Raw genomic sequence first — 16557 nt, 5'->3', positions numbered from 1 at the left:
ACAGTGGACACACAATGTTACATTAGTTTCAGGTATACAACACAGTGATTTGACAAGTATGTTCATTTTGCTAGCTAGGCTCATCACAAGGGTAGCTACCACCTGTCAGCATACAATGCCATTAAAATACCACTGGTTACATTCCCTATGCTGTACCTGACAATGGGCCCTTTAATATTTATTTCATTTTGAGAGAGCGCAGTGAGGAAGGGCAGAGATAAGGGGACAGAGGATCTGGAATGGGCTCTGTGCCGACAGGCTGACAGCACGGAGCCCAACACAGAGCTCGAATTCACAAACTGTGAGATCATAACCTGAGCCAAAGCTGGATGCTCAACCGACTGAGCCACCCAGGCACTCTTAAAGAATGGGCTCTTTAAATGCGCAATGTTCCTCTGACATATCACCATAGGATCTGAAATCACACTGAATTAATTCAATAAGAAAGCTGGAGAAAAAGATTAAGAAATGAATGTAAACTTTGGTAACTAATCTCTAATAATAATGGTAATAATAATACATATTATTCAAATAGCACTTATTTGACAATTATCATTGATAATGATTGCTCTTTGAAGTAAAACAAGAAGACATGATTTAGTAACAAGAACAACTAAAGCGCATCCCCACCTACAGCAGACGCGGCTCTGATCTTCTTCCTGACGTACGTATGGCTTGCTGGGTTATCACCCACCAAAATGATACTGAGGTGGGGTCTTCTGTTCCCAAGGGAAATCCACGATTCCACACCTCTCTGTATTTCTTTCTGGATTTGCTCGGCCATTTCAGTTCCGGAGATAATAATGGCATCATGTCTGTGGAAAACAAAAGAATGAATACAGCACTAAAAAGACAATAAGGAACATTCAACCACATAATCTCAAGTTACAAGATGGAACAACACATCTATGATTCTCCAAGTGAGCAACCTTAAATCAACCCCCAGAAAAGCATAAAAAAAATACACATATTGAAAAGGCTTTCTTGCTCTCCATGATCTCAAACTTCAAAGTGGTGAATTAATGTTACTTTTACTGTGTGTTTTTTTAAGGTATCTGATAAAGTATAAGATGGGTTCTTTCTTCCCGCTGCCCCTGTCCTTTCACTATTGAAACGCCTGACAGAAGCAGATCTGTATGTAGCACATGATTATTACACAAAATCCCAAATGCAGGTCAATAAATATCATGAAGAAAGGAAAAGGAGGGGGAAGAAGCAGAAGAGAAAAAAGAGAAAAGGAAACCTTACAGCACCTGAATTCTTTCTAGTACCTGTACACTTTTTATTTTCTAACAAGAACAGGCATTATGAATATCAACCAACGCAAACAAACCGTGAGTTTGCTGCCCCTTTCAAATAAGTCAACTGTCCTTTCTAAATGGACATACATAGGGATGCCTGGGTGGCTCAGTTGGTTAAGCGTCTGACTTCGGCTCAGGTCATGATCACACGGTTCATGGGTTCGAGCCTTGCATCAGGCTCTGTGCTGACAGCCAGCTCAGACCCTGGAGCCTGTTTCATATTCTATATCTCCCTCTCTCTCTGACCCTCCCCTGCTCACGCTGTCTCTCTCTCTCTCAGAAATAAATAAAACATTTAAAAAAAATTTTTTTAAGAGGATATATACACACACACACACACACACACACACACACACACACACATAGAGAGAGAGAGAGAGAGAGAGAATGAACCAAATCAAGAATACTCCATTTCAATCTGGCACCAGGGGTCCAGAGTGTCTATTCAGGTTCACACAATTTTGACATGAACACTGTTCTACTATCAAGCGATGGTGAAATGTGATCTGTGGATACATACACCAAAGTTGCCTGGGAAGCTTGCTCAACCTGCAGATTCCCTCACTCATGATTCAAAATAGCCTGGAAATCTGCATGTCTAACAAGTTCCTGCAGGTATTCTTGTCCACGACCATGTTCGAAAACCACTCCCTCAGTCCAATACAAAAGTATATTTTAAAAATAATCATCACCATGGGTAAGTAATTAATTGAGCAAATAAACAGATTAGAGAATACAATTCCAACTACATTTTATAACTGTAAGTAAACTCAACTTTTGATTTTGACTTGTCTATGTGTCACTAAAACCTTCATAGCTTTCAAGACAAGAAAAATCATGGAAAATTTATTGATCAGTCTTGCTCCACTGTTCTAATTTTATAATAGCTTTAGTGAAGTATAACTGACAGGGATGCCTGGGTGGCTCAGCAAGTAAGCGTATGACTCTTGGTTAGGCTCAGGTCATACTCTCATGGTTCATGGGTTCGAGCCCCACATTGGTCTCTGTGCTGTCAGCCTTGTGATTCTCTCTCTCCCTCTCTCTCTCTGCCCCTTCCCTGCTCTCTTTCTCTCTCAAAATAAATAAATAAACATTTAAAAAATAGAAAAAACGAGTATAACTGACATAAAACATATTGCACATATTTAAAGTGTGCAATATAATATATATATATACACACACCTGGAAAACTATCACCATAATCAAGCAAATGAAACCCCATAAGAATTCTGGTACTCTTTTCTAATTTCACCATTCCCCCTGTCCTGGCCATGCTGCTCCCCAATAAACAGACAACCACTGGTCTGCTTTGTCACTATATATTAGTTTGTACCATCACAAATTTTGTACAAATGGAATCATGCACAACATACTCTTTATCCACCTACTTTCACTCAGCATAATTAAGACTCATTCACGTTGTTGCATATATCAATAGTCCATTTTTTTTTATTGGTAAGTACTTTTCCATTGTATGGATATATCAAAATTTGTTTATCCATTCAATTATTGATGGATACTTGGGTTGTTTCCAGTTTTTAGTCATGGCAAATAAAGCTGTTATAAACATCCATACACAAGTCATTGTATGTACAATGAGCAAATACCTAGGAGTGGAATGGCTGGGTCATATGGTAGGTATATTTATATTTGTAAGAAACTTCCCATCTTTTTCACACAGTGGGTGGACCATTTTACATTTCTACAGGCAGCATATGAGAGTTCTACTTGCTCCACATACTCACCATAACCTGGTATGCCTAGTCTCTCAAAGTTTTGACATTCAAGTAGCTATGTGGTGGTATCTCACTGTGCTGCTAATTTGCATTCCAATAATAAATAATAATGTCAAGCATCCTGTCCGGTGCTTATTTATCAACTGCCTATCTTCCTTGGTGAATTGTGTAATTTAACGTTTTGCCTATTGTTCTATAGGTTGTTTCTTTATTGAGTTTTGAAAGTTCTTCATACATCCTAGGTCCAAGTCCTTTATCAGATAAGTAATTTGAAATATTTTCTCATAGTTGGTGCTTTGCTTTCTCATTCTCTTAACTGTGTCTTTGGAAGATCTGTTCTCAATTTTGATGTATTTCCATCAGTTTTCCTCTTATGGATCATGCCTTTGGTGAGGAGTATAAGAAATCTTTGCCTAACTTAAGTTCGCAAAGGTTTTCTTCAATGTTTCCTTCTAGAACTTTTATGTATTCGGGTTATACATTAGTTTTATTCCTGGTTTGATGGAACTTTATATCAGGATATTGTCAAAGCTTTTTTATTTTTTATATGTGTGTATAGAGATAATCATATGATCACACAATTTTTTGGTTTTGGTCTGTTAATAGGATGAATTATATTGATTGATTTTCGAATGTTAAACCATTATTGCATTCCTGGAATAAGCCTCATTTGGTCATGCTGTGCTTATCCTTTCCAGATATTGGGGTTTTATCTAAACTTTTGTTAAATTTTTTGCATCTATGTGCATGAGAGGTATTTGTCTGTAGTTTTATTTTCTTGTAAGGTCTTTGAATGGTTTTGGTATCAAGGTGATGCTGCCTTTATAGAATGAGTTAGGATATATGCCATCCACTTCAAACTTCCAGAAGAGTTTCTGCAGAATTGGTATGATTTCTTCTTTAAATGTTTGGTAAAATTCACCCATGAAACCATCTAGTCCTGGAACTTTTATTATGTTAAGGTTTAAAATCAAGTTTAAATGGAGTTAAGATAAAATACTTACTTCTGAATTTAAATTTTATCTTTCAAGATTAGGTAACACACTTTTTCACTATTTACTATTAACTTCCGGTGCTCGTTTTTTATTAATTCATTTCAATGATCTTTTAATTCTAAGAGAATGAGGAACTCTTCTATTATAAAATACTAAAGGCTCAGTAATTCCAGCATAAGTCATTTCTAAGAGGTGGTAAAAAATACTTTCGATAAATTCTGTCAACATATTCACATAGGGTAAAATACCATAAAAGTGGGCTTATCTGCTAATACCCTAGAATTCTCTCTTATAAGAAAGAACATGCATTTGTATTTTAAATTACAAAATCACCTGAGCTTATGTTACATTTTAAAGTATATGAATAGAAATTGCTGCTGACATGTTTTATTAGTTGCTTCTGTTACAATAATTTGTTCACAGGTTACTGTGAAACTGGCAATCACTGAACATAATCCACGATAATTATGGCTTAGACATTACAAAGCTGTGTGACTCTGAAAGTGTCAGAGTTGACAATGGGATAAACTGACTATTGACTTCCAAAGACAGACAATCAATATTCAACTTGACTGCACCAGGTTGGGGTCTGAGAGAAGACAGGGCTTACTTCACAGCAAGGATGTGCTAAGTGAGTTTGCTAATTACAGCTGACATGTTAGAGCCTGGTCTAGTTGGTATTTATGTGTAAATACTCAGAAGACTGCCACCCAATTATAAATACGAACTTTGAGGATTTTTCAGTAGCAGCTGGCTCTGCCTATGGGTTCCCGCAATGCCTGCAGAGCCTAGGCAAGCCCAGCTTTGTGGAGGATATGATATAAGGATAAATGAAGCAACCTGGAATTAGTAGAGACTCTAAGGAAGGATGCCCCTATCAGTCTATATGCTGGAAGAACTGGTAAATACACACATTATCTAGCTCAGTGCATGAATGAATGAGACTTTTCAACATGCAGATTGTTGAAAAATGTTAAATATCAACAATAGTGTGAATTTCAGCCACAGAAGCAGACAGCTCCTAAGAGTTCTCCCTGGCTCAAGTCCATCTCTACCAAACCATCTTCTGCAGTGCAGCCAGAGTGATTTTCCAAATCTAGTCATGCCACTTCCTTGGTTAAAACACCTCACGTACAAGCCTGATGTTTACTGATTTAATAAAAACACACTGAAAACCTTCCATCTGCCAGGCACTTTTTCTAGGCACTGGAAATATAAATAACAGTGTACAAAACAAACTGCCCACTTTTGTGGGAACTATATTCTAATAGAAGAAGACATAACAAGCAAATTTTTTTAAAGGCAAATATTTATATCATGTGTGAAAAACAGAAGGAAAGGGCCTATCTGGAGGTCAGAGCTGTCATCTTACACAGATGGGGTAAGGTGTCTCTCCTCTGATGAATCAGGTGATATTTCATCATAAATGAAGGAGATGAAGGAAACGTGTGGCTCCGTCCCTTACGTGACCAATTCTGGGTTTCAGCTCAGGTCATGATCTCACAGTGTGTGAGTTCGAGCCCCACATCTGGCTCTGCACTGACAGTATGGAACCTGCTTGGGATTCTTTTTCTCTCTCCCTCTCTCCCTCTGCTCCTCCTGCGCGCTCGCTCTCTTTCTCCCTCTCTCAAAATACATTTAAAAAAATGAAGGTGAGCCAGAAGTGGGGTATCAGGGATAGAAACAGTAGCTGAGGCTGCAATCACCACACCTGTTGTGAACTCCGTATGATGCATCACCCTGAGCCCACCCACTGAGGGTGCCTCCTCCATTCCCAGGGGACTTTAGCGAGTCCTGAGGGGCAAAGCGGCAGGGGGACCTCTCTTTAGATGAGGGCACGGGAAGAGAGCTCAGTGGCTGTGAAGAGTGCCCGCTGGAGAGAGCAGCTTTTATTTTTAAGTACTGTGTGCACCCAATGTGAAGCTTGAACCCATAACCCTGAGATCAGGAATCACATGCTCCGGGGTAGGAGTTAAGACGGTGGAGAAGCAGGGGACCAGGATTTCCCTTATCCCTCAAACACAGCTCTACTGAGGTTAGAACCCTCGAAACACCCAGGAAGTCAGTCTGCAGAGTGGCAGAAATGCCTCTACAGGTGGAGGGAGATAGGATGGTGGGACAGAGCGGCGTGTGGCTGAACTGGGTGAGACAAAATAGCTTAGGCACAGAGGAGGGAGCCCTTCTGTGGAGAGACCAAAGGGAGAGGAAGAGAAGCTGTGGACCCCGGTACTGTTAGGACAAGAGAAAACCATCTCCCCACCTTGAACTGCGGAACGAGAAATAAGAGTGCCGGTTTCTACTTTGCAAACAGCCTTAGGAGCTGAAGATCAGAGTTGTCAAAAGTGCGTGACCTTCCTCCAGAGCGATGCCAAGCCGCCCTGTGTGGCCGCCTGGCGGGGAGGGAGCCGGCCCCAGAGAGAGGCAGCGATCTCAGGGGAGCACTGGGAGAGGACAGTCCCCTCCCTCGAGTACTGTGGGAATAGGGCGTATCACCCCACAAAGGACAAAAGACCCCGCAGGAGCCAGCCAGAGGTGGAGTGGCACTACCCTAGATCCGGTCCATGCAGCGAGGGACCCAAGACATGGGTGTGAATGCCAGCTGAGCGCCTAGGAGGCGGGGGACACTGCGGTGCAGGACAGGTGACCACCATGCTACTCTGTGATGGCAGCCTGAGCAGCGTGGTTTGAGACACCGGGTCTGGGGAGGAGAGACTGGGGTGTCCCCATTTTTCCCCCCATCACCAACAGGGTGGGACTTCCGGGAACAGGACACCCGTCCCCAGTAGAGGAGGGACCTGCGTACACCAAACACCACCCCTCCAAGCCCGGTAACCGCTAATCTACAAGAATAGGATTGACACTGAGTGAACCAAAGCTTACAGAAATGTGTCCCTTCAAAAGCAACGGAAGAAACTTATCCCTTCGAGAGCATAGGAAGAAATGTAAGAATTGAACAATAATGGCTCAAACAATATAAAAGCAATTGTGAAAGTCTGTTGTGGGTGGAACTGTGTCTCCCAAAAAAACACGTTCAAAACCTTTGTACAGGGGCGCCTGGGAGGCTCAGTCGGTCAAGCGTCCGACTTCGGCTCAGGTCGTATCTCACGGTTCGTGGGTTCAAGCCCCACGTTGGGCTCTGTGCTGACATCCAGCTCAGAGCCTGGAGCCTGTTTCAGATTCTGTGTCTCCCTGTCTCTCTGACTCTCCCCTGCTCACGCTGTGTCTCTCTCAGAAAAAATAAAACATAAAACAAAAAAGAAAAAAGAAAAACCTTTGTACAAGTCCTTTGTACCTGTGACTGGACCTTATTTGGAAATAAGATATTTGGGGGATATAATTAAGATGTACGGTGAGGATGAGGTCATACGGGAGTAGAGGGGGCCCGTAAGCCAATGTGACTTCTATCCCTATCATAAGAGAAGAGACACAAGAGACACATAGGAAAACCCAGAGGGAAGACGGCCCTGTGATCATAGAGGCAAAGACTTGGAATCATGCAGCTATATATAGACCAAGGAAAAGTAAGAATTTCCAGCAAGAAGAGGAGGGGAGAGCATGGGTCTGCAGAAACCTTCATTTCAGATGTCTAGCCTCCAAAAGTGTGGGGCTCCATTTGAACCATCTAGTTGCTTCGAACCATCTAGTCTGTGGCCTTAGTAAACAAATACATGTATAATCCTAATTTACAATATTCAAACTTGTGGAAGAATCTTTTGATGGAGCTATTTTTCACTGAATACATTTATATTTTGGAATGCAATGGCATAGAATGGCCTGTATTTACTACATCTAAACATGGCAAGATATTTGAAAAGTCATAAATAGAAACAACTTGATGACATGTAACATAAGGATTTGTCAAATAAAGGAACTCTGAAAGGAGACACCAAGACAGCAACTGTGAAACTACTTAGGCTAAAATATCTTTACATTTCAATATGAAAACAACTAGAATTGAGACTATGTTCCATTCAGCAGTTTGCTCTGAGCTCTCCAGGTGCTTTAGTATCTGCAGAGAAAGTACTTTCTTGAAAACTAAAAATACTACTGTCTGAAGAAAAAAAATAATTTGCAACTCAAAAAAAAACTGCATTACACTTAATTTTATGCCATTACACTTAATTTTAAAGTTAAGTGTAAGATCACTTTTTTTCTAGAAAATGATCAGTATCAACCTATTAAAGATATGGCAAAGAAACTAATTCAAGTAAGTATACATACCAAGAATTCAGCATGTGTTAAAAGTTAGTAGTCACATAATTAACATTAAAAATTAAATATATTATAAAATTAAGATCAGCATTTTCAATTGTTTTAATATATAAGGACATATAACCATTTAAAATGTGAATTTTGAAGATACTTTTGAATAGAAGTCTTTTATAGGTCCTAATATATTTACAAATCAATAAATATTCCAAATATGTAATTTTCATTACTTTAACATCTCTTTTTACTCTTAAAAATGTTGTTAGGTAGAAAAATTATATAGTCAACATTGCCATTAATACACACCAAAAGTGCAGTCAATTTGACTTTGGTATTTTTCACAAGATGCACCCTGTCATTACTTGCTCAGGCAACATTTCCTGAAAAGGTAATCTTGCCAGGACCCCCCAAGAAGGCAGGACATACAGCTCTCTATTTAACCATTCTCCCCTCATTGCCGGGCTGGCACTAAAATGTGGCTTTATTAAAAAACAGTAAGTCACAGCGGGGGAGTGGTAATAGGGCAGGATAATGCTGTATAAATTACTTCCCCCAAGCCAAAAGTCAGCCCGGGTTCACCATTAATAGTGTAAAAGGAGATTTCAAAATGGAGCAAGCAAGCCTATGATTTTACAGTTGGGTGGAGAAGCCACAAGGGAGGAGGAATTTATGGAGCACCTCATTGGAGGAACTATGAACTTTCCATCAGCTATGAGCCCTCTGCCTAGACTTAACTTCCTCCTCACCCAGACACCTGAATTGTTCCTTTACTTTGGAAGAAGCCAATGGAGATAACAAACAAGCATCATCCCTTATTGGCATATTAACCCAACCAATCTAAATTAACCTAGTTTCAATCTCTGTTTTGTATCAAGGACCTAAATAAGAACTGCAGTTGTGACTTTTTTTTTTAACTCCGTCCCCTCTTTTGTCTTCTTCACAACAGGAGTCAGATTTCTAGCTGAATCTGGGTCTCCCAAACGGCAGTTCTAATTGCCCAAATAAATGTCTGTTTGCTTACATTTCCAGTAACAGGAGCTAGAATATGGTGGGACAAGTCACTTAACTGCTCTGAAAGGAATGAAATTTCCTCATCTATATAATGGAAATGTCCTCTGTTTAACTTCTAGAAAAGGGTTTGGCTAAAACTTGATTGGCTGATTGGCAAAAATTGCTCTTTTAAGTGCCAGATGGAGCCATTCTCAAGTAATCTAGAGAAATATGAAACCAGAAAGCCACCATTTAGTTTTGTTTCCAGGAGCTTGTTTATTTATATATATTTTCCAGGAAATAAACTGTAAGTATCTTCATCTATGGTTACTAGAACTAAATGTAGTCTTTAATTAACTAAAGCAAAATAGTAAATTGAAGGAAAAAAAATCACTACTTTTCCTGGATATCAAAATACTCCTTCACAAAACAGTAAAATAACAACAAATAAAGTCTACCCAAGATCCCGTGTATTTACTTTGTATACTTGACACCCTGTGTCTGCATCTAGGTTCCAATCTCATTTTCAGCCGCAGCTGTAATTAGAGCTGCAGTGGACTGTTTTATGATCTATAAAGACTAACAGTCTAATACAACCATTAGCAATTCAAATTTCTCTGCAGGTCATACCATAGCTTAATCACTGTGTATTTTAGGGCCTCAGATGGAGATCTTGAGTTTGAATGAATAGAAATGAAACCCAAGGGAACTAGGACAAAATAATTATGCATGTAATAAAACCAATCACTAGCACTAGGAAGCCTTTTGAAGTAAATAAAATTTTTTAAGTGCATGAATACTTACGAATGTTAAGTTTATGGTCTTTTACAATCATTTCATCTCATATCCTAAAATACTGTACATACATCTTAAAGTTATTTTATCAGAAATTATGCTTTGGTTAATCAGTAAAAACATACCTAAAAGTAAGCTCTTTTCATCATGCGTAATTGTTATTCAATGTTGCAATTTAACTCTTTCAGGACCCTAATGCATAAATCAGAGCATCAGTACCTACCTAAACAACATCTACGCTCTTTCAGAATCTTAGATACTAAGCTTTGTACCATAAGAAACTTTGGGCAGTCTGCTCAATCATACGGACAGCTTCTCATAACAATCTTTTGAATGTTTAATATAAAATACACAGGTTTGCAAGTTTTACTGAAATATTGTGATCACATTTTTTTAAGCATTAAAATAACAGCATCTAAGTGGCAGGTCTAATAACTACCATAACAGCGGTGATGAACGTATATAATATTTTGAAATCTCTGCAACAACTCCGTAATGTTAAAGAATCTCTGGCTTTTACTGGCAATATCTCAAATACTGCTAATATTACTGTGGTTTGTTGCCAATATTCACAACTGAAGAAAATGTGGAATTTGTTAGAGGTTAGTGATGTCCCATCTAAGTTTATGGATCCCCTAAAATGTATCCAGAAAGTCTCAGGTTAAGAAATACCCTTCATTAGGGGAATCTGACAAGATCATTTTTTTCCTGACAAAATGATTTTCAAGATTTAGATGCAAAATAAGCTTTCTTGATTCACAAAATTTCTACGACATTTGACAAATGATTTCAAAAAGAGGAACAACAATAATGAGATCTGTCAACCATTCCAAATTACTTAAAGAGCAAAGAACTGGGTAGACTGTTCAGGTTCAAACCCTGTCTTCACCATTTATTTACTGTTAACATGGGCAAGTCATTTACTTTCTCTAAGCTTCAATCACACAATCTGGTAATTAGGAATAGCAAGTCTACTTCAGCAGCTGTGAGGATAAAAGGATATACTTACGCAAAAATCTCAGCAAAGTGCTTAGCAGAGTCAAGGCTCACTAAACATTAGTAAGACTTTATTTTTCAACAACATACTGGATTACTTAAAGGCAAGATGATATTCATTGCAGTTATTCATAAATAACCAAAGTGGGGAGGGGACATCTAATTTAAACTATATATGCCCTAACTTTAGATATGAATCTTTGGGTAGTCTTTTGGTTTTAGGCACACTCTATAATGTAATTACAGAAACCGACATAGACTATTTTCAGATCATGAAGTGAACAGATCTTCTTGGTATGATGTTGACAAGAACATGACCTGAATCTGAGAGTAAATGATTTTGTATGTTCTAAGAACTAGACATTAAACAACAGCAAAATGGTTATGTAAGTTATGACCAATGGACTTAATACAATATAATGTAGCCAATAAACTGTTAACAAAAACATTAGCAACAAAAGAAATGCACAATGATGTAATGTCAAATGGAGCAGCTGGACAAGCCTTCTTGGATAATACCCAACCCCGAGTTCTCTGACACTAATTCAGTTTTATACTATGTTCCATTCTGACCACAAAATTTTCTCTTTTAGGGATTTTTTTTCTGGTCCAAATTGCACTTAACAGCAAATCTCATTTATTACTAATCATTAATTTATCCCACTCATTTGACATTTCAAATGTCTCCCAAGTTCCTACCCCCTTATACCTCACTCTCTAAGCCCAACTATCTTTAAAAACTGTCATTGGGCTCCATGGAATTCCATTAAGAGTATGTGACCATGGAAAATTAAGTGGTGTTTTGTTTTTTCCCTACCGTTTTTATCATCCCATCAAGGTATTGACATGAAAAAAGATATCATTTGAAAAACAAAGATTCAGGTCATTAAAGATACTGCAAAACTATTCCTCAAACCATGACTAAGTAACAAGATCTGAGATTAATAGAAGTCTTTTTATCATCTATTGATAAAAGAAAACTTGGTTTTGGAGACATTACATTAGAACACATTATCTCTGAACAGCTGGGCTACAGAGAACTCAGATATAAGGTAGTAAATGGTGAAATATTTAGGTTCTAAATTTAAAATGACATTAACAACTGCTTAGAAATCAACACCGTAGCCAAACACCTGTCTCATTAGATAGGTAAGGCATTAAGATAGGAAAACCACACAATCACATTTTCCAATAAAACAGGATTTTGAGAAAATGCTTTTGCTAGTCATTGGAATTCTTATCCTGGTTGAAATCAGTGTAAAAATCAGCTTTAGTAAAGGTCCTAACTGGAGTCTGGGTCCTTCAAGCTTCACAAAGGATAGAAGGGTCTTCAAATCAATTAATTCTATTGCAGAGATAGAAACATTCAATAAGTACTAGAGGGGAGAATCTGAATAAAAATGAACAGCCTTACTGATACACTTTAGTCTTTTTTCAATTATTAAATTAAACTATCCCGTTTACAAGCTATGAATATTTACCTAACATATCCAGTATCTTTTACTAGCTTCAAATTTTTTTTTTTTTAAATTCTGGTCTAGCTACAAAATTTATAAAGCCATTGGCAATGAGACATAAAGGAAGGTGAAAGTTTCTTTCAAGAGCTGTAGGCTGGTACACAAAATAGCATTTTCGCAGGAGTGGGTGCCAAATTTATGGGGAAATTATGATTTTAGGAAATCACATTGCAATAGGATAAACATGAAATAAACTCTTAGGATATCCATTTAATTAAGAAAATGACTTCAGGTGGGATATCTAAAGCAGCATTTGGGAAGCCCTTGTTTCAGGATACCTGCAAATCTGCTTTGGCCTTGCATTAATGTACAGTGCAGTACAGTAATGTAACCTCCCGTCCAAATGGGAACCGCTGATGCCTAGCTCCATACCCTGAAAGCACTGGGCCAAAGACTCATGTGATATTGATAATCCAATGACATGCTGAGTTGTACACTCACACAGCAAGGCAAAATAGTACAAATTTAATTGCTAAAATTTTTTTATTTTTAACTTTTTGGCTGTTTAGGTAATTCATTTCAAGGAACAATAACGGGCAACAAATAGAGGGGCTTATTTATTTTGTGGATGTTAAATATATTTTCTTCCAATTAATAATATCTAATTTCTCATAAGTTAAGAAAAAAACTCACTGTAAATTTTAAAAATAAGAGAAAACTCAAATGACACTTCAAGATTCTCTAATTTTCAAATTCTGTCAAAGATTATTTCTTGAAATTCCAATTAAAAAAACTTCATTAAAAAAGTACTTATATGTTCCACTATCACAGGTTATCTAGTCAAAATTGTGAAAAATAATCAAAAATGCTTCTTCATTTTCATTAAAGGCTCCATATAGCTCAGAAACTGGTAATCTGTTAATTTAGAACAGTCAATACTGGGGAAGGAGTTTATCAAACTCAAAGATAATTTTCAGTAAAAATAACACTATAAGGCTCAAAGTTCAAGTCAAAAGGAATGATATCAGATTTAAACTACATTCATTGCCTAAGAACTAGACAACCAGTGTTTAACTATGTATTTTTAAAAAGATGACTGAGGATGGGGACAAGTGGGGAGGCAGACAGTGGCGACCTCTGGAAGATGGAATCTCTTCTCTCTGCTGGTCCTAGAAGAGAAAAGAGACACCAATAAGCATCAACACACTGTCCGAACTCCTCCCCACCCGAGACCCAGCAGTCCACAGGTGTTTCTCAACCTGACAGCCAACTTCACCTTCATATATGGTATTCAGTGCCAAGAGGATGTCAAAACCACCACCCTAACCTAACCTGATTAGGGCTGCCTTAAGAAAATAAAAAACTAGGGGTGCCTGGGTGGCTCAGTGGGTTAAGCATCTGACTTCAGCTCAGGTCAGGATCTCACGGTTCATGGGTTGGAGCCCCACATTGGCTGACAGCCAGCTCAGAGCCCGGAGCCAGTTTCAGATTCTGTATCTCCCTCTCTCTCTGACCCTCCCCTGTTCATGCTGTCTCTCTCTCTCTCTCTCTCTCAGAAGTAAATAAAACATTTAAAAAAAGAAAAAACTATCCAAAGTACTATTTATAACTATCATCTCTACCAAAGGGGGCTAAAGGCAGCTGGACTGAAAGTATAAGGAAGTATTCCTTATATTAAGAACAGCTTTCCAAAATTATTGCACTCAACTATTTTAAATTATAAAGAGACCATTAAATATAATCTAAAAGATCTGAATGATCCCTTTGCTTGCACACATTTTCATGAAACAAGTGGCTATAAGGAAATATTTGGGTTGTAACTGTTGTGACTCTCAGTCAATGAACAGGGAGAGGATGGGGTGATGGGTCCTTCACATCAAGCTGACAAAGGGAAATTCATTGACTTCTACAATTTGGGAAAGATTATCCTCACTCTGCAAAGAAGCTCTAGAACAAATGAACCTCGAAAAATAATTTTATCTAAAGAGAGTGGCTAGAGTACATAATACTTTGAATTCTGCAGTTCAAACAGAATTCTACAGAATCTGCTTTCCCTAGGTAGTACACTCGGTAATTCCAAGCCAACTGGCAAATTCTTTCAGGCACCATACAGCTTCCATAAACAGCACTCAGAATCAGTTATTTTCTCACATCTTTGTGAAGAGCTCACCACTAGAAACACATCTAAAGTAAACCCAATATAAAATATTCTTTTTTATTTTAGTCACTCAAGACTAAGACAAACATATGTATAAAATGGTGAGTTAATTAATTAAAATGAAATAAGTTGTAGCTACGTTTGCACATTATTATTAGTTTCTTCCAAGTATTGTGCTGCTCACTGGGGATACAAAAAGATAAATAAGATACAATTTCTGAGCTCACAGAACTGCAGTGAACATGCATTACTGGAAGCCCTGAAAGTCTGAAAACTCAACCTCTTCTGAACTCACTGGCTCTGGGTCAGGGGAATGTATTTTTAGATTCTTAAGTCTAAGTTTGCAACTGCAACAAGTAGATGACGGAAAAGCGAAGAGTCCGGGGATACCACTGCATAGAAGAGTTAAAACCATACCAAGTTATGTACATGCAGTGCACTAGCCGGCAACGGGGTCCAAAGAGATGCAATGATTCTAAGACTGGCTAACTTCAGTGTAAGATTGAAGAAGTTCGGGAAGCATCATACAGAAAAACGACTGAGAAATCAAGATGATGTTGGACTTTGTGAAATCACTACGAATTTTAGAGCTAAATAAGACCTCAGAATTCCCAATAACAAAGGAATTCAGAATCTCATACACTGGTAAACCACCTCAACAATGCCCACTCCTTTGTTTACAAAACACAACAATAACCAAAACAAAGCAACTCCTAGAAACGAGCCGACAACCTATTTTTAGGGCACCTTTCCAGAGGGCCTCAAACGTCTTCCTAAATCACTCCATTGTACCTGCTCCAAAGTAAGAATATTCCGGCGCCAGAGCCCAAGGCCGACCTCGACCAAGTTGCCCGACTTGAGGCCGGCGCGACCAGCCGCGCGGCCCGCAAGGTCAAGTTCGGAGCCTAGGCAGGCCCCGACCCCCCAGCCCCCCCCCGCCCCGTGGCGTCCGGGCTGCCCGAGCCTCTGGCCTGACACGGGAGACTGCGGCCGGCGCCAGCAGCGCACGCCCCGCAGCCCCTCCCGCAGCCCGAGGCTCCGAAGGCGCGGGCATCCACACTCGAACACAGCGAGCGTCCGGGGCGCTCGTACCTCACGCCGCTGCTCCGAAAACCCCGGAGCCCGCAACCGGCTGCTCGCGGCACCCCTAGGGGCGGCACGACGCACCCGTCGAGCGTCAACACGCGGCCCAGGCGACGACGGAGCAGGGAAAAGCCGCGGCCAGGCACTGCCATGGCCGCGAATCGCCGGCTTCCGGACGGAGACTCCTCCTCTCGCCGCTGCGGTCCTCGCAGCTGCAGGCCGGGCTCCGCCCCCCACCCGGCCGGGCGGGAGAGCGGGTCCCTGCCGCAGCGGGTTCCGGGCGCCATGCGGGGGCGGGGCCCGGAGCCAAACTCCGGACTGGGGGCGGGGCCGAGACGCTGGGAGGCGGGGCCAGGAACCAAACTCTGAATGGGACGGGGTGAGACCGAAGACACTCCGGGACAGGCAGGGGCGGGGCCACAACCCTAGCCACAGGCTGTGCGAAGTGTGGGGGTTGGGGGGAGGCCGGGCGTCTCTGAGACTGGTGGTTTGCGGTGTGACTTCTCACCCGCCTGACACATCTTTGATCTTCCTATAGAGAGGAACAGGTAAGGCGTCTGAGCTAAGCAGTCCAAGCAGCACGCCTTCTTTTTCCCTAGCCAGAGTTCTGGCCGACCACCTCCGAAGCTATGTGATTTAAAGCCGGAAGGATGTTACTGTTTCTTTGTTTCCTACCCCCATAGTAGGATCTCGGGATACCTAGCAAGGAGATGGAGCCTGAAAACAAAGATGTGAGTGTGTGGAGAGAGGAAGGAGACCTGGCTGAAAAAGACCTAAACTTTATGATTTCTGTTGTTCTGCCTTATCTCCATTTTTGGAAGGAAAAAATGACCAATG

General features: G+C 40.1%; 1 protein-coding gene across 2 annotated transcripts in view; it reads right to left on the bottom strand.

Annotated features, from left to right (window-relative positions):
* Window positions 1-15945, bottom strand: part of MTHFD2L (methylenetetrahydrofolate dehydrogenase (NADP+ dependent) 2 like) — a 135897-nt gene extending 119952 nt beyond the window's left edge. Inside the window, exons 1-2 of one of the 2 annotated variants that reach the window (XM_039230925.1) lie at window positions 15730-15945; window positions 631-815 (exon numbers count right to left, since the gene is read on the bottom strand). In XM_039230925.1, the coding sequence (XP_039086856.1) occupies window positions 631-815; window positions 15730-15872 (328 nt within the window). In that variant the 5' untranslated portion in view covers window positions 15873-15945. Of the gene's footprint in view, window positions 1-630; window positions 816-11155; window positions 13649-15729 lie in introns of those variants that run through there. The other variant, XM_039230926.1, reaches the window with a different exon arrangement.
* Between the last annotated feature and the right edge of the window lie 612 nt (window positions 15946-16557).

The sequence above is a fragment of the Hyaena hyaena genome, unplaced genomic scaffold (genome assembly GCF_003009895.1).
Source record: "Hyaena hyaena isolate Hyena2069 unplaced genomic scaffold, ASM300989v1 scaffold_54, whole genome shotgun sequence".
In the NCBI taxonomy this organism is placed as follows: Eukaryota; Metazoa; Chordata; class Mammalia; order Carnivora; family Hyaenidae; genus Hyaena; species Hyaena hyaena.
Note: the sequence above shows the minus strand (reverse complement) of the source record. Positions and strands in the feature narration are given on the sequence as shown.